At 48.2% G+C, this 17783-nt stretch overlaps 6 protein-coding genes across 6 annotated transcripts; 2 read left to right on the forward strand and 4 right to left on the reverse strand.

Annotated features, from left to right (window-relative positions):
• Positions 1-529: 529 nt before the first annotated feature.
• COCMIDRAFT_22722 (glycoside hydrolase family 47 protein) lies at positions 530-3422 on the forward strand (the record flags this gene model as incomplete). The annotated part of the gene is made up of 2 exons (XM_007685558.1): positions 530-3057; positions 3128-3422. 2 exons carry the CDS (start codon positions 530-532, stop codon positions 3420-3422), a joined length of 2823 nt encoding a protein of 940 aa, XP_007683748.1.
• Positions 3423-5362: 1940 nt separating this feature from the next.
• Positions 5363-6189, forward strand: COCMIDRAFT_32961 (glycoside hydrolase family 12 protein; the record flags this gene model as incomplete). Its single annotated transcript, XM_007685581.1, has 3 exons — positions 5363-5775; positions 5830-6047; positions 6110-6189. 3 exons carry the CDS (start codon positions 5363-5365, stop codon positions 6187-6189), a joined length of 711 nt encoding a protein of 236 aa, XP_007683771.1.
• Positions 6190-7040: 851 nt separating this feature from the next.
• On the reverse strand, positions 7041-7259 carry COCMIDRAFT_83997 (uncharacterized protein; the record flags this gene model as incomplete). The annotated part of the gene is made up of 2 exons (XM_007685627.1): positions 7041-7102; positions 7163-7259. The coding sequence occupies 2 exons, from the start codon at positions 7257-7259 to the stop codon at positions 7041-7043; spliced, it is 159 nt and encodes a 52-aa protein (XP_007683817.1).
• Positions 7260-10867: 3608 nt separating this feature from the next.
• On the reverse strand, positions 10868-13804 carry COCMIDRAFT_83804 (uncharacterized protein; the record flags this gene model as incomplete). Its single annotated transcript, XM_007685628.1, has 2 exons — positions 10868-11019; positions 11080-13804. 2 exons carry the CDS (start codon positions 13802-13804, stop codon positions 10868-10870), a joined length of 2877 nt encoding a protein of 958 aa, XP_007683818.1.
• A 678-nt stretch (positions 13805-14482) lies between these two features.
• On the reverse strand, positions 14483-15016 carry COCMIDRAFT_1583 (uncharacterized protein; the record flags this gene model as incomplete). The annotated part of the gene is made up of 1 exon (XM_007685534.1): positions 14483-15016. The coding sequence occupies one exon, from the start codon at positions 15014-15016 to the stop codon at positions 14483-14485; it is 534 nt and encodes a 177-aa protein (XP_007683724.1).
• A 914-nt stretch (positions 15017-15930) lies between these two features.
• On the reverse strand, positions 15931-16140 carry COCMIDRAFT_83922 (uncharacterized protein; the record flags this gene model as incomplete). Its single annotated transcript, XM_007685629.1, has 1 exon — positions 15931-16140. A coding segment is annotated over one exon (210 nt), but the record flags the coding sequence as incomplete, so codon positions are not given.
• Positions 16141-17783: the final 1643 nt, after the last annotated feature.

Raw genomic sequence — 17783 nt, forward strand, 5'->3', positions numbered from 1 at the left:
CCGGCTAGAGGGATTTAAGCTTAAAGTTAGTGCTCGGTTGAGACGGAGTTCGGCCAGTTTGCCGTGCTGAGGGGGAAAAAGGGTTTGCAGGAGACGGGACAAGATCAACAGAGTGTCATTTGAGACGCAACGCTAAATGGGACCGTATCCAAAAACAGACGATACAGATGAGACTGGTGAAGCGTAGGTGTGGCTGCTTGCTGGTGCCCTGCTTTCGGGTGCCTGGTACGTCAACAATTCGCGAAAGCAACCCCACACCCGTCTAAGGGATCTCCAGGGCGTGCATGCGACTAGCCACCCTGACCAGCCCGAGCCAAGCTTACTAGACATAAGACGTATGGATATAGACTCGAGCAGTCTGTCTGGCTTTTCCGCCTCGACGCCCCCGTCTATTTGCATCCGCACTCTTCTGCGCGCAAATGGCAGCAGCAACATAGCCGCTTCTTCTATCCTTTTCATAACACTCCCCTTTTGCGCGTCGTAGTGCACACGACATTTGGATCCTTGGGTCCACGACCCTCCCTGAGACATGTTCCGATACCGAAGATACCGCGCGTTTCTCGTCTTTGCTGTTATTGCCGTGCTTGCCATTTATCAATTTGGTGATTCTAGCGCAGGATGGAGGGAGGCAGCATCGAAAGCAACGGGCCTAAAGGGCAACGCTGGCGAAGCTCTGCATAAGGACACGAAACCACGCCCACCCGTGGCGCACGAGACAAAGAGCCTAAAACTAGACGTGCCTGCTGCTAGCACATTGCAACCGCTCCAAACACCGCCCCCAGTAAAGAAGCCGGCTTCTTCTCCAGTCCCAAGCCCTGAAGTCACAAAACGGCCGCTCAAGCCTTCGATCCCCTCGCCGCTTCCACCCCGACCACACGGCGACCCCGCAGCCATCATCGACAATGACGTAGACCCATCGTCGAGTATCGAAGTCATACATTGGAAAAAGCTGCCTGAGCACTTCCCCGTACCCACAGAATCGCTCATTCGCCTTCCGTCGGGCAAGCCAAGGACACTACCCAAGATCCAAGCCGAATTTAAGCCCGAAGACGCCTTGGCCAGAACAGACAGGAACGCTAAGCTGGACAGGATTAGAAGCGTTGCTAAGAAGGCGTGGGATGGATACAGGGCAAAGGCATGGCTTCATGATGAGCTACGTCCACAGTCCGGCACCTTCAGGGACCCATTCGCGCAGTGGGGTGCGACTCTTGTGGATGCACTCGATACTCTCTGGATCATGGGCTTGAAGAAGGAGTTTGAGGAAGCAGTCAAGGCTGTGGACAAAATTGACTTCACAACCACTACCCGTGCCGATATCCCCTTGTTCGAGACAACCATCCGCTACCTTGGTGGGCTACTAGCTGCCTACGATATCAGCGGCAGAAAGTACAAGAATTTGCTTGACAAGGCAGTAGAGCTTGCCGAAGTTCTCATCAGTGCCTTCGACACGCCAAACCGGATGCCACAGATGTACTACTACTGGAGGCCTGACTTCGCCTCGCAGAAGCATCGTGCAGGCCAAAGCGTGGTTCTGGCTGAGATTGGTTCGCTTTCAATGGAGTTCACCAGACTCGCGCAACTCACTGGAGAGCACAAGTACTATGATGCTGTTGCACGCATCACAGACAACCTTGAGGAATTTCAGAAAAAGACTCCGCTTCCGGGCATGTGGCCTGTTCATATAGACGCCTCTGGGTGTGGAAGACGTTACGTGGATGTGCCTCCTGAACAAGAACCTCTCAAAGCTCCAGAAGGCTATCCCAACATTGACCCCTCGGCTGATTCCCAGTCCGCTTCGGATTCCTCCGCTGAGAAGCTATCTCCTGAAGGCAATAAATACATTCCGTTGAAATTGCCAGATCCCGTCATGCTCATTTCTGATGCAGACCGCCTCAAGCAGGCTGCAGAGAAGAAAGAAACTGTGCCATCGAGCGACTCGGTGCTCAAACGACGACAGCTTGATATCAATGAGTCAAGTCTACCCGGAGCAGAGCCAGACCTCGATACAACTGCTAAGACCTCATCTGCCCCACCTACCATACCAGGGCCTCCAGAGTGCATACCGCAAGGCTTCGTGGCGACTGGCAGTGGACGTGACGAGTTTACGCTAGGCGGTATGTCTGATTCCACATATGAGTATTTACCGAAACAATACTTGCTCCTTGGTGGCCAAGTCGAGAAGTACCGGACCATGTATGAGCAGTCAATGGACGTAGTCAAAAAGCATTTGCTCTTCCGGCCGATGCTCCCGAAAGGGGAGAATATCCTATTTTCTGGAAAACTCACAGTCCCAGCAATGTATGACAACACTGAATCCGGCGATCTATTAGCAGAGAATGCCCATCTGACTTGCTTTGCCGGAGGAATGTTTGGCATGGGCGCAAAACTATTCGACCGCCCCGAAGACCTCGAGGTTGCCAAAAAGCTAACGGAAGGATGTATTTGGAGTTACGACATGACATCCACTGGCATCATGCCTGAATCGTTTGAAGTAGCACCCTGTGACAGCACGAAAGAGTGTGCTTGGAACGAAACACTCTACTGGGAATATATCGACCCACGACACGAATCTCGCATAAAATATTACGAGGAGCAAAGGGAAATTTACGAATCACAAATTGCTTCTGCGTCATCATGGTACAAGGCTCAGCTTGCTGCGATGACTCCACCACCGAAACCTTCTCCTGTTGCTGCAGTTACAGCAAAAGCCACATCAACTCTGGTATACGCGGATACACTGGACAGGCGCCAACTCGCTGAGCTTGTAGATGATGCAGAAGTTGCACACATGCCAAGCTCGTCTGTAAGCGTACAGCAAAATCGAGATTCAGTCATGGGCGGCGAACCTGAGGAAGGCGAAGGTCCTCCCATCATGGCCCAACCAACATTGGATATCCCAGAATTTGCTCAGCAGCCAACTCCGACTCTACCAGACTTCCCTTATGTTTATTCGCCAGTCCCCGTCCTGAGTCACAAGGATTATGTGGAGAATAGGATCAAGGAAGACCGACTGCCAAACGGTGTTACCAGAATTGGGGCCAAGAGTTACATTCTTCGGTAAGTCCCTTGCTCGCTTTCAAGCCAGCAATATGCCTATGTTTCGTCATATCACTAACGTTGATCACAGTCCTGAGGCAATCGAGTCCGTATGGTACATGTATCGTATAACCGGGTCACAGCACTGGCGCGAAGCCGGTTGGCGCATGTTTCTCGCCATTGACCGACACACAACCACCGAGTTTGGCAATTCCGCCATCGACGACGTGACGAAGACGGCTCCTATGCTTCAAGACGAGATGGAGAGTTTCTGGCTTGCCGAGACGCTGAAATACTTTTACCTCCTATTCTCGGAGGAAGATGTTATCAGCTTGGATGATTGGGTATTGAATACGGAGGCGCATCCGTTCAGGCGCCCGACTTGAAAGGGGTTTTTACGTTGTCTTAAGTTACGCAATAGTGGCTAGTAGCGTCCGATTATTATCTTTTTGCGTGCACTCTAATAGCTGGTCTGGGCACGCATTGCATAGAGAAATTGGATTTATCATTGCCCCTGTCTTTCTTTCTAAACAGATCGTTATGTAAACACGAGATTGCAGAAGTTGTATCTAAGATGGGCTTTCGTGATGAAAAGGGTTACGCAGGCCCCGCATTTGGGTAGTTTACTACGAACGCGAGCAGCTCCTCTTGTGTGACTTGCTTCTACTTGTTACCTTATTTTAGTTCTAGGCTCATTCATAGGCCGTAACTTGATGGGCAGGATAATATATGACAAGATGTTCTACAGAAAATTCCTTGTTCCTTAGGTACTAGGCACGCAACCAAGTCTGAGACTCACGACTTCGCGATGCACGTATTCCAAGATTTGTTGCTCGGTGGAATACTCCGTGCCAATGATATGTCACTCCAGTCCATAAGGATAAAAATAATAAGATCCACCGCTATTTCCAAGATGAATTCATCTGCTATTAAACTTCGCTGCTAAGACCCGCCTCCGCATATTTCCATATGGCGCGGATCATTATCTCATATTGTAGCAATCTGAGGAGGATCTCGGCTGGATTTTGCTCGCATGGTCAAATTCAATGTCAGCACTAAGCTTTTGACAAAAAGCTTCTGCAAGTGTGAAACAAGTCTTTTTCATGAATTCAGACCGACATACGTAAGAAATCTTGAAACTACGAGGGTTTGTTGGAGCACAAAGAGACGCTAAGCTTTTCGGGCACGGTGAACACAGTCAGATTGTCAAGCATAGAGAAATTGATATGGTACCCCACATAGGTTCCTGTGGGTAAAGTTGTCTTGATGCGGAGATTACAGGGTAGGGTAAAAAGGTCGGGCTGGAGATCGGATGCGGCTTAGTTCCCGTCATCCCGGTGATATGAACCTGGCACACCTGGCACTGAAAGAAGAGAGGGCAAAGTGCAAATGGATGGCGCAGAAAATAAGACGATTTTATCATGGGAAGCATACTACCGCCATATGTATACAAATAGGCGGTTCAAGAAATACCAATGGTAGTAGAATTGGCAAAGCTTAATCGAAGAACTACATATTAGAGAACCAGCCATGCACGTATTAACAAGCGCTGTACTACCCGGGACGGCAGTCAGGCGCACGGCCATTCACGACGGTAGGATATACTCGATACATACATATATTCAGGGATCCGCATCACTAGCAGGAACAACGGCTGTAAACTCCGTTCATCGAACACTAATTGATGAAAATATTATGTCAGTCGACATCCTTCCTTACTAACAATTTTACAACATGCTCGCCTTTTACAACGTCCACATTCTATCCCAGCGGTGGGGATTGGGAAGCTACAAGTGAGAAGGTTACGATAGCAAGATCACAAACCCCTCACCAACAGTCCAACCTCTATGTTTTTTAAACTCGCCAAACCGCGCATGATCCATAGAGGAGTAATCACTTTAGATGACCGATCAAAAGTTTCACGGCAGAAGTAGGTAATATGCGGGGACTAGTCCGTGAATACACGTTTTGAGAGTTCAGTAATTGTATCCATATTAGTTATGAATATTGAGATTCCCATTTGGGGCCCCAGTCAAGTATCACGGGCTTTGACCTGCACCCAACACATACTATAACTGACGCGTACACAATTCACCGCTTAGGACACTCCGTCGGAACCTAGGAAAGCTTCGCGCGTATAGTTTCGCGCAACATTATGAAGATGTCACCTCGGTTACCATTGACCTTCTAGAATACCCCCACCCTGGAAGGCTGGAGTCTCGAATGTTAAGACTGGGTAGTATAAAACGGTCTCGGTACCTTGCAAGAGAATAGACAGAACAGCCACAGCCATTTCAGATCAAAAGCTTTCTAACAATCGCACACCATGAAGATTACTTTATTCATCGCCGCCGCCCTGGCCTCCGTCGCCGCTGCTCAAGACGCCTGCAAGCTTTACAACTACTACTCAAGCAACGGCTACGAGATCCTCAACAACCTCTGGGGCGAAGGTTCTGCGACCAGCGGATCCCAGTGTACATACGTTGACGAAGTCACCGACGCCGGCACCAAATGGCACTCAAACTGGACCTGGACTGGTGCCCCAAACAACGTCAAAAGCTACGTCTATGCCGGCCGCTTATTCACCAGGAAGCCTGTGAGCCAATTTACGAATCTGCAAACCGAGGCAAACTGGGCCTACGACACCACCAACATCCGTTGCAACGTTGCCTACGATCTCTTCACTGCCAAGGACGCCAACCACACCAACGAATACGGAGACTTTGAACTCATGATCTGGCAAGTAAACCCGCTAACCCCGCATGTTTGTAACTATTGCTAATCGCCTTATAGGTTGGCTAGGTGGGACGTCCACCCCATCGGCAGCTCGCAAGGCATGATCAACATCGCTGGCTACACCTGGGAGCTTTTCTACGGCTTCAACGGCGCCATGAAAGTATACTCCTTCGTAGCGCCCAGCCCTGTCCCACATTTCACCGCCGATCTCAAGGAGTTCTTCACGTATCTTACTGAGAAGAAGGATTTCCCTGCTTCGACTCAGAATCTCATCAGTAAGCCTGCCCATACTCACATAATATGGAACAAGATGCTGATATGTTTGCGTTTCTTTTAGCCTATCAGTTCGGTAGCGAAGCGTTTACTGGAGGTCCTGCTACGTTTTCGGTTAACAAGTGGAGCGCTACTGCTTCTTAAACTACTTTTTTCGAGATGAAAGTGGGAGGGTCACAGATGGAGAAAGGTTTAGAACAAATCGGCACATATTGCTGTTTTCTCTTCGGTAGCGTTGTCGTTGTGCATATACACTATCGAAGTTTCCATTCCTATACTATATAGGAACAGGAGTTCCAGAATATACACTCTTACTCTTGATTTGATTGTCGAAAGTTACGTCCACTAAAAGGCTATCCTTTTCCAAGCTATTCAAAATCATCATCTACCTATTTGAATATCTGAGATCTAAGGCGCTATTTTGAAACTTCTCTTTTTTTGGATACTATATCAAGATATTAAAAGGCTTTAAGAAGAAGAAAGAAATGTCATTTCTACTTTGAAATATAGAGAGCAAGAAGATAAGATGTATAAAAAGTAAACAGTAAAGCTTTCTCACTTGAGCTCTATGCTATGGCTTAATATTTGGCAGTTCTAATATAGCTCCATTGTTACCAATTCACTCAAAGAATTCAGTAGTGGAGTTGAATAATTCTAGCGTTGCAAGATAAGGCAAGCGTAGTAAGAAACCGGTCTAAATGAGACGCTTTTGTCCTACGCCTGTATCACAGAAACATTGCTTTAAACAATCAAACTATGCGCCTGGAATCCCCTCATCTACCTCCAAAGCTACTACAAAAAAAGTTCCTTCTGCCTTGGCTAAGATCCGATTCTACCGCTACCTCGTATCACGCCTTGTTATTACCTTTACCCGTGATGCAAGGTGTTCCCTTTGGCTGACAAGTAGTATTCAAGTCTCCACACAAAACGGCTACATCAAAACATCAGCTCAATGCTCCACCGGGTCAAAAAAATGTAGTAGTGAGAGAAGATATCTACTTACCGTGGCAGAATCCCGTGCAGCATTGCAAATTGCCTCCAGGCAGTGTACAGAAAGCTATGAGTTTCTTTCGTTAGCATGCTAAGACATAGCAGATTAGGGAGTGAATCGACCTACATCCGTTGTTAAGGCATTGGCGTTCCTGGAGCTCGACTGGGATAGCGACGGCGGAGGCGACGCTGAGGATGGTGGCGAGGACTGCAACGAGCTTCATGATGGAAGTTTGAAGTGATTGATTGATTGATTTCAAGTAGAGTTGAATTGTTAAGATATATAGATGTAGGATGATAGCTCCAAACTCCATTAGAGAGAAGCCATTATTTATACTTGGAGCTTCTATCCCCTACATTTTCACGTTGCCTGATCTTTAGCATGCCAAGTGCTCGTGTCTCTTCATCGACCGCACGAGACTGAAGCCACATTCACTGTCTAATGACTCGTGAGCTAGGGTTTCTTTGCATAAAGTAAGCACTTTAGGGATCCTGATCCTACAAAGTACAACTCTAACCGCGTATCTTGCGTCGCTACGAAGTACCCTATCCGGGAAACACCGGCACTTGGTATATTGAATTGGGGGGCTGAGGGATCCCTGCAAGCCACACCTACTTCACACTATAAGCCTATACTTTCAGGACGGAACCAGCCGTATTGTCCTGCGTGTGTTGGTCGCTTGCATCCAAGTAGCTGGGCTATGTTGCTAGCGATGCGGGAAGCCTATTAGTCTCCATCCTGCTCGATTTCATATCTATGACGAATCTCGTTGAGATATTGTTTTTGTTGCTACAACCACTAAATTGATGCCAAAGTTTCATGGAGTGGCTCTGATCATGGGTCATCGGACGTTGTTGACACAGGATCCCCAGAGTCCAAGAATAAGAATAAAATCGTATTCATTCTAGCCCAGCTCTAAGTTATACCGTTAAACAACAGTCCAAGAAGCTTACCTCCGTAGTATAGTCGTGCTCGCAAACGGGATTTTCCAATACTTGTCAATCGTACTAATCAATAATTGGCTAGATTTGCTTTTCGTCTGTCAGACGCTAAGTATCTTGGCATGGTATACTATGCAACAATAACAAAAAACCAAGCAAAGTAAATGGATGAAACAGAGAACTACCATTGTGAGGATGTACTAGAGAGCGCTTAAAAAAAATTTCGTATGTATTCGATACAGTGTAACTTGGTTGATCAGACTCTTGCTGCATTTTCGTGGCCATTTCGGTTCCTGCCGTGCCGTCAGGCGCACCAAACCAGATTGCTACAAAAACTCTCGATCGATCCAAGTGGCCCTTCCACGTGGCAGCTGAGTCACCCTTTATGGTTTAGATACTCAAGAGTAAGATTTCCTGATCTCACCGACCACGGGCCTGGAATTTTGGTATCCCGTCAGATCTAGGCTTCATCCGAAGGAGGAACGGATAACCCGGCTAGAGCGCAAATCACATCGACCGCCGGAGTGTAGTTGCGAAGCAATCATATAGTTATATAGATGCCGCGACTCGGCACTACTTGGCCGGTACAGCCGGATGTCAAGGTATATACGTCTTGTCGTAGCAATGCTTTGTAAACAGAGGGAGGCAAGGTTGATTGTTTGTCTCTTCCAAAGATTTGGACTAGGTACTAAAGCTGCGCTAACCCGTATCTGGGAGGCACCGCCACATCGGCAGCAACGTCTCCATATTGAGAATTGCCCTTTTCACATATTTAGGAGTTAGTCTTTCAGTGAACTGTTGGTATTTCAAAGGTTCCACGTAAGTATACTCGTCGATCTTGTTGAAGGTAAATACAACGAGCGTAGAATTTCATGCATGCGCATAGTGAGGTGGTAGTAAAAGGGAAACACGAATGTAGCATGTTAGTGAGCAGAGACTTTACACTAATTTATTTATGCATAATAATGCTTAATTAGGACGAGCTATCTGCACCCTGTGGTTTCCGAAAGAGAGGTAGCGGTAAATACAATAAATCAGCTCTAGTTATGTTACCTGGCGGGAATCTTGCGCGCGTTTAGAAAAAAGACTGGAACTAGCCAAAAGAAGAATAACATAGAGCTAAGAGTAATCTATGATAGTAACGTGGGCGCTAGACAAGACTTATATAGTAAGCGTTGTTTTACCCTATAGGTTGGCAAAGGTTATTCGTTACCCCTATAATAAGCAAATGTCACCCCTATAAGTAAGGACCCCCTGCTTAGCCTTAAAGCTAACTTACTCTATCATTTATTACACTTATAAAGTAAAAAAGAGAAAAAATCTCACTCTTCTTACTCTCTTTTTTTCTCTCCTTTCGTCTTATTTTTATTAGAGAAAGAAAGAAGAAGAAGAAAAGAGTAAAAATAAGAGAGTAAGAAGAGTAGAAGAGAGAAGAAAAAAAGAAAAGAGGGGAGAGAGAAGAGATGGGAGAGAGGAGAAAATGAAAAAAAAGATTATAAAGATATAAATTATGCTTATTAACATAGAACGAGTGCCGTACTGACTCACCACCCCTGCTTATGTGGGTGGTATTTACTTATTATGGGGGTGACAAATAACTTTTGCTACAAAGGCCAAGTAACTCAAGCCTGCTTTATTACTCTTGCCCATGTTCAAGCATCCGGAGGTACCGGATACGAGTAAATAGCACCGAAGGGAACTTCCTTGAAGCTAGCGCGAATCTATCATACGTCACCTACTAGCATTTCGAACGTCACTTCGTTTTTTTTTTGGGAAATTTCCGGTTATTGCATTGCAACATATAGCATCTCTTACATTGCGTGGAACAGAAAAAAAGAACAACGATACCGTTTAGGAAGACCCGATCTAACGATAGATCAATACTTAAATCGTGTGTACAGCTTGGAAAGTTACAAGCAGAACGGATGTGAGCAAAAAAAAAGAAAAGAAAAAAAACAGTGAGTCCACCTGCAGCAAAAGATGTTCTAATACTCATCCGCCCAAAGTCTGACCTGATCCTCTTGAACTACCATCGCCGACTCGGTGTTAGCCGGCGACGGTCATGAGCCAGGTTTTCTGATCCGACAATGGAAAATCTCATGCCAACCCATCATCTCCTCATCTCGCCCAATCACGCCTCCGAGCGCGTAAACAGACGCATAACTACCATGGTTATTGCATCTGGCTATATATCCATTCTGATGTCAAATAACATACTATATCTTCGCAGAACGCCAATCCTAATGAACAGCCATAATTAGACAATGCCACAGCACTACAAGTCCTTGGCTTCTCCCATTCGGATGCCCAATGGCAGGCTTTCTTTTTTTTTTAGATGGGACGTTAGGTAGTTACATACGACATCGTCGTCGTCGTCGTTCTGCAATGTCAAACCTTGAACATTCGCGTCTCTCCACCATACAGGATTTTGCCTAGCGTGCTAATCCACAATATCATGGGTCGTGTAAGATGTAACCACGTTGTCAAATGAACAAATGTGGGCTTACTTTAACGCTACCGCTACCCTACCTTTAGCCATGTTCTGTGCGACCTCTACCATACCCCTACTACAAGGTATGGGTAGATTGTACTCATTTGCCATTATAAAGAGATTAATGAACAAGTTTCTTAGTGAACACTTCATCCGGATTTGACAATACCAAGAGTGCGCTATATTTCCCGGTGCGCTTGAACACATTATTGTCTTTTGCACAAGTCCCAGATGGGACGACCATTATCACAACTTAATGGATCTATATCACATTTTTTTATGTATATCTACAAGCGGAATAGAGAGTATGCATACTCGCACAGACGCCTCCCAGCCCCCATCTATCCATCTACATCCAAGTGGAGTATAGCAGCAATACATGACATAAGTCCTAATATCTTACAAGCTCCTCTTCTCAAACTTTTCCTCATAGCACTGAATCTTATCACCAACTCTAAAGTCTTCCCAGCCGTCAAACGAGATGCCACACTCCGTATCCTTGCGCATCTGCTCGACGTCTTTCTTCTGGTTTTTGAGTGAAGTAATGACACCTGTGAAACAAGATATTAGCATGCTGCGTTATTTTGTGAGAATCCGTATCCAAGACTTACCATCATGGACAAGCGTCTCACCACGGAGCACTCTTGCCTTTGTGCCCCTATCGACGACACCATTGCGCACCTTTGACCCGGCAACTTTCATCTTCTTCTTGCCACCCAAGCCAATCTCAAATATGGCTGCAATGTCTACCTCACCCGTGACTTTTTGAATGACCTTTGGTGCGAGCTTCTCAGACAAAAGCTCCTTCACATTTTCGACAACGCGGTATATGATGTTGCTGTCGAGGATCTTGACGCCCTTTTCCTCTGCGAGTTTAGCAACATTTCCAGGAATGGTAGTGTTGAAGTTGACAATATGGCCGTTTGCATCGGCTGCGTGCGAAACGTCAAATTCTGAAGGTGCACCGACGCCATGGCGAAGGATGCGTGTAGAGACTTCTGCGTTGCCAAGAGCAGCGACAGAGTCGATGACTGCTTCTACAGAGCCAGAGACGTCGCCTTTGATGATGAAGCTTACGACTTCTGGACCAGCTTCCTTCTTTTCAGAAGTCGCAGGCTCCTCACCATTTTCGATAGCCTGGGCGGAGGATTCCTCAGCTTCGCGACGCTCTGCTTCCAGACGGCGGAATTCGTTGATAGCTTCCATGTCGCGTGCCATTTGTTCCCTCTCCACCTTTTCGCTGCGCAACTCAGTAACAGAAGTTGCATGCTGTTCGTCTTCGGCTTGAAGCACTTCGTCTCCAGCAATAGGCTGATCGCGCCAGCCATCAACCTCAACAGCCATACCTGGTCCAGCTTCCTTGACCGTTACGCCCGCTTCGTTACGCAGACTACGCACACGTGTCCAGGTAGTACCTGCAACGAGGGCTGTGCCTTGGCGAAGGGTACCACTACGGACAAGAACAGTCGCCACACGCCCAGACTTCTTAGTTGTACCTTCCAAGACCCATCCTTCCACGGCAGCCTGAGGATCGGCGCGGTGATCCAGCATCTCTGAGAGAGTAGAGATAGCTTCTTCCAAGTCTGGAATACCCTGACCAGTCTTTCCACTCACACAGACAGCCTGGACATCACCACCAAAGTCTTCAATCTCAATGCCGTGGCGACCGAGATCGAGCTTGACAGCCTCTGGGTCGGCTTGTGCTTTGTCAATCTTGTTGATGGCAACAATCATGGGCACCTTAGCAGCCTGCGCGTGCTTGATAGCCTCGACAGTCTGTGGCATGACAGAGTCGTCCGCGGCAACTACCAAGACGACAATGTCGGTGACGTTGGCACCACGAGCGCGCATCGTCTCGAAAGCAGAATGACCGGGCGTGTCAAGGAAGGTAATCTTCTTTCCGTTTGCTAGTGGCACGCTGAAAGCACCAATATGTTGCGTGATGCCACCAAACTCAGTGGCAGCAACACTAGTCGAGCGCATGTAATCGAGAATAGTAGTCTTTCCATGGTCAACGTGCCCCATGATAGTGACAACCGGCGGTCGAGCAGGGAGCTCAGCATAGGCCTCGGGTTCCAAAGGTGGTGCAGGATACAAATCACCATCTTCTTCTTCAGACTGGAAAATGGGTTCGAAGTTGTACTCTTGCGCGATGAGCCCAGCATGTTCGGCGTTGAGAATATGATCGTTTTGCACGTCCTCGAAACCCAGCTCTTCTAGTTTCTGCACAAAGTCTTCCACTCGTAGTTTCAACGCTCCAGCGAGATTGGCGACGGTGATATACTCTGGTAGAGAGATGGGAGTTGGCTCGTTCTTTGCAGCTTGCGCCGCCTTCTTCGCTTCGGCCCGCAGTCGCTTGCGCTCTGCCTTGCTAATAGATGGGCGCTCCTCGTCTTCTTCGTCTTCGAACCGTTGTATCCGCCCTCTCCTGCCCTTGGTCCCGCCCTGACGGCGGGCAGGCTCTTCATACCGGTTCTTTTCCTCGGGCTCATCGAATGCGAAGCGGCTCCGTCTTCTCTCGCTCTCGATGTCATTGCGTCGTCTGGTGTCCTCCTCAATCTGTGACGGAGACGGAGGTTCAATGTCCAGTTTGCCCCTTGACTTTTGTGCCCAAGCCTCAGCTGCATCTGAGATGGACTCCTTGTAACGCTGTGGTGGACGATACATTGTTTTTGCTTGTTCGGTTCGCTGTTGCTGCGGCTTTTCACGTAATGTCGGCTTTGCTGGGCATGCGGTAGTTGCGTGTTCCTTGGAGCCACAATGCCAGCAGATTCGTTGCGCATCGGTGTTCCTTCCAAGCGGCTGATATGGCTTGGACGGACGATTAGTCGTAGATGCATCGCCCAATAACTTCGATATTTCATCTTGGTCCAGCATCTTCCTTTGTGGTGGCGCTCTCGTGGTTGGCTGCATCCGTCGATGGTCTGACGCGAGCGAGGCGCCGTCGTGTTGGGGCTCGTTGCGTCGTCTCAAGTGGCCAGAGCCGAATGCAGGCGTACTGACCTGTGGTCTGGCATCCATATTGACTGTATACCGGTTCTGTTGCATGCTCCTGTATTCATTCCGGTCGGTGACGCCCGCACGCCGAGGGGCAGGTGCAAAGCGATCTCTGGTCTGATTGCGGCCATGCCCCTCGGTCGCACCCACCCTATTCACTGGCCGTCGGTCGAGGGAATTTTGTCGGGGTGGTTGTGTTTGTGGTTGCTGTGGTCTCTGTGCTGCCAGTGCGGCCTTCATCCTCTCTGCTGGCGACATATATCCTCCTTGCGGTGCTGGTTGAGGGGCAAAGGCGGCACTGGCAGCCAACGCTTGGCGCATGAGCTGTGCCTGCGACATGGGCTTCTCGCGTTCATTTGCATCTTGGTAGATGATTCCTTCTGCTGACTGCGTCGTTCGGCTGGATGAGTTGAGTTGTCGTCGTTGGGCGGCGTGGGATGGCGTAGAGACGGCCAATTGACGAGTGGCACAGAAGATGCAAACATCGCGGGTCGAAGAAACCTGCACGTGTGTCAATTACTAAGCTGATTAAATATACAACCAATTATTCTGCTTACCCGAAGTCCACGCGCTCTCCGCATGTTGGGCGATGTGGTGTTGTGGTGCGTAGTGGCGGATGAAAGAGACGCTCAAAAGTTTGGAGAAGATCCCGCCCACAGATCCTTGTCCACCCACCCCGTTATCACTAGCTTAGCGCGGCAACCACTCGGCCCTTCTCCACCTTTTCCCCCGTGGCTCCAATCGTGTCTCATTCAATCAACATCATGGTATTAACAATATTCATCTTCAAAAAAAAAAGGTGCTCAATTCTGCCAGAAGTCATAATACGATAGTCTTTACATTGCTAATCATCTAAAAGGCATTACAAACTGAAGTATAAAACACAAAGATGAATCTAATCTACGTCATACGAGACAACTAATAAACCAATTATCAAAATCAAAAAAAACACCATCGCCATGCTAGATCAAATGCCAGTCAAACATATCCCTCTTATATCCTCTCAAACCCTCCACCTCAAAGAGGCACGTTGGGCTTAATCTCTCCACCTTGGCTCTTTGCCGGATCAGCACTGGGTTGCTTCGTCACAGTCCCCTTGGCTGCCTCCTTGTACTTGGCCAGTGTCTTCTCGTTATCACTGAAATCCTGATTGATAACACCACTCATGCCCCTCTGGCAATGGTCCCCATTTGTCTGCGAGCAGTAGAACCACATGGGCTTCGTATCCTTGACCATGAACGTAAAGACATTGGGAGCCTCACCGGCCGTAGTGTTGAAGTTGAAGCCGGAAAAGAAGGCGTCGGGGGTGTTGAGAGGTGCGCAGGGTTGGGCAAAGGAGGATTGAACTACCGAGTGCGCTTTGGGTAGGAAGTGGAATTCGATTAGGTCGCCTGGGAGGGCGACGACGTTCTCGGGCTCGAAGTGCAGGCCGGAGTTTGCGGTTGTAGAGCCGGCGGTAATGCGGTGGATTACGCCTGTGGGGTTGATGGTAGAGGAAGGAATGGCAATGGCGTTGGTGAGGGTGGAGAGAAGGGTGGTTGTGAAGACCATGGTGGAGGAGAAAGAGAGCATGATGATTTGTTTATTTGGTGTTGGGGTCTTGGAGATTTGGATATCTGTATAGAACTTGATGTGGAAGCTTTAATAGGTAGGCAGATGGATGTGTGAATGCTTGTTGGTGTGATGATGGAGTTATTTCACAGCACATTCTCATACACATATATACTGGTCTGCCTTCAAATATCAAACAATCAGCATTCTATTCATGTCCTGCACTTAGCCCCCGGATGCTGTTTTTGCCGGAGGAAAGTAAGCTGGATGCTATTGTTGATGTTGCAATTTCGCTAAGGTGGATGAACACAGCCTCACAGCCTCATCCTTGACCATGCTGCGGCGAGCTAGGCCAGCAACGAGTTTGAACTCAAGAGACAGCATCTCGCTGGTTACCAATTTCTTTTTCGGATCCAAGTTATTCCTGGAATCTTCAGGTGCTGCGCCGATGAGTGAAGTGGCAGGTCTTGCTGATGCGGCTGAAATAGATGACGCCAGTTTCGTGGTCTACTGTGGCTGAGCCTCTGAGAAAATAACACCATGCTGAGCCATCCCCACAGCGCTTCGCCGGCTTGGAACCTATTTTCTTTGTAGTGCCGTTTTGGTGCTGATGGTGATGATGATGGTGATGGTGATGGTGCTAGCGGCCACGATGAGCTGCCGCATCAGCTTGTCATGCTTGGAAGCAGTGGCACCCGAAAAAGACAATTGCGCCATGTGCTATTGTTCATTTATCTCCAAAGGAAATATTGTTGTTATTCATCACTGGCTATTTTTGATCACCAGGTGGCAGCTTAGTAAATGGAGGGTCATGTTCTTAAACCTCATCTCTTTCCTGCTAAAGCCTTGACGCTGGAACCTAACTGTATAGTCGTTTGTGTTTCCACGGAATCTATCGCTACGTAATCGCTACGTCAAAGAATATTAGCGTCGTTAATGTGAGTGTGTGGTAGAAAGATATGCCCGAAGATAAGTAGACGGTACCATGCTTCAGCTACACCAGTCATGTCTTCTTGTACCCACCAACTCGCTGACTCTTTGTTCGACGAAATATACGGATGAAAACTACACCCACCAACACAACGCAATGTCAACAACATGCAACTACACACTAGTGTTTTATAATGTCATAGTGTTTTCTCATAGCATATAAACCCAGAAGTAGAACTCTAGGACTTTTGTACACAAAATATCCCTTTTCAACTACATGGTAGTGAATGGGGTTGATATGCAAAGGGTGGCTTCGTGTTAATGGGGGCTGTTCTAACCCGGTATTCCGTCGGGCTAAGAGCCACCGATTCATGATGATTGTCGCACCCCCACCAAGATCTCCAGTGATGCGAACACTATCCTTGCTATACTAAGCGAAGAGTCGCATCCAAACCCCGGCATTCGGTCCATTAGGCAGTTGGAGGTGACATGAGCATCGGCAAGCGATGCAGCTCTTGTCACGCATTCTACCCTGTTACTTGTAAACTGCGCGCCTACGATGCTAATTGGATACAACATGTAGTAATGCAAGGGGGTTCACAGTCGGCAATGCAAGTGTGCTAGTCATGATCAGTTGAGTAAACTCGTGCCGTTCTCGATGCCTGGTAACCCCAACAAGAACTGATAGCTGCAATCGGCCCAATCGGTATGAGACGTTGCAAACATGTGTGAAAAAAGAACAAAAGGCACGCTGATGGCTACCAGCTACCCACGAAGAAGGGACAGGAAGTATCCAAACTTTGCAACGAAGACGCATACGTAAATGCGTACCTAGATATAGGTATGTACGCCGCCGAAGTGTTGAAATAGTAGAGGCCAATGGTAGGCCTTACCGCGCCGTCCAGTAAGATAAGCGTGCGACGCTATGCACTGGCTCGGAATGTTTTTCGAGAGCTGGAATTATTGGGTGTGTGGCTGAGATGGACGGCAACGTCACAAACGCAAATACAATGGGCTCTTTTCACATGACTGAAGCTCGAGCAAGTCTTGATCAAGATGCATGTAGTTATTTGGTGTTCTCGTGGGGTTGCGTGTTGGCTACACAAAGGTTCGCGCCGCAGAGAGGATGCGTCGACACCACGATCTCAACGGGGTTATCGAGCCAACTAATCTACGACATGGAGCGGCCTAAGCCTTCATATAGGTAGCAGTAGTCTAAACGCCTAGCGTACCCTTTGATTACAAAAGTCCGGCTGCGCGATCATGACGCTACAGAAGCAGCAACTTTTCCTTGTGCCTATGAGATCCGGGATCGCCGGACCCGGATTTTCGGGTTCCTTGGCAACTTAGACGCCGACATACTGCAACAAGTTGAAGCTGGATCCACGGCAGCGTATCGAATGCACATTACTAGCAAGGTGGCGCACGACTCTGGTCCGTGGAAGAGCGTGGGTGCCTAGAATGCACATGTACGTATAGGGAACACGGAGAGTGGGGAAATAGAAAAAGGAATTATCTTGGTCCTGAGTCGCAACTGACCATTCGAGACGCGATTTGCGGAACCGCTTGGCCTGCACGAAAGCAAAAGAACAAACCGAGGCAACTTCCATGTGTCGCTAGGGGCCCGAGTAGCTTTGTCCGATTATCATGCCAGCAGCAGCGACAAGGCAGCTCACCGGATACCCCAAGAGATTGACAGGGGCGCTATCCATGAACACAGTACTGTGCGGAGTCGGATATGTCAGAAGGTGCCGGGCCCGTCGGCATGTCAGTTGACAAGGATGCCGAGAGTGCTAAAGGGGAACAGGCACAGGCGTGCCGCTGCATGGGCCAGGAT

Source organism: Bipolaris oryzae (assembly GCF_000523455.1).
Source record: "Bipolaris oryzae ATCC 44560 unplaced genomic scaffold scaffold_11, whole genome shotgun sequence".
Taxonomy (NCBI): Eukaryota; Fungi; Ascomycota; class Dothideomycetes; order Pleosporales; family Pleosporaceae; genus Bipolaris; species Bipolaris oryzae.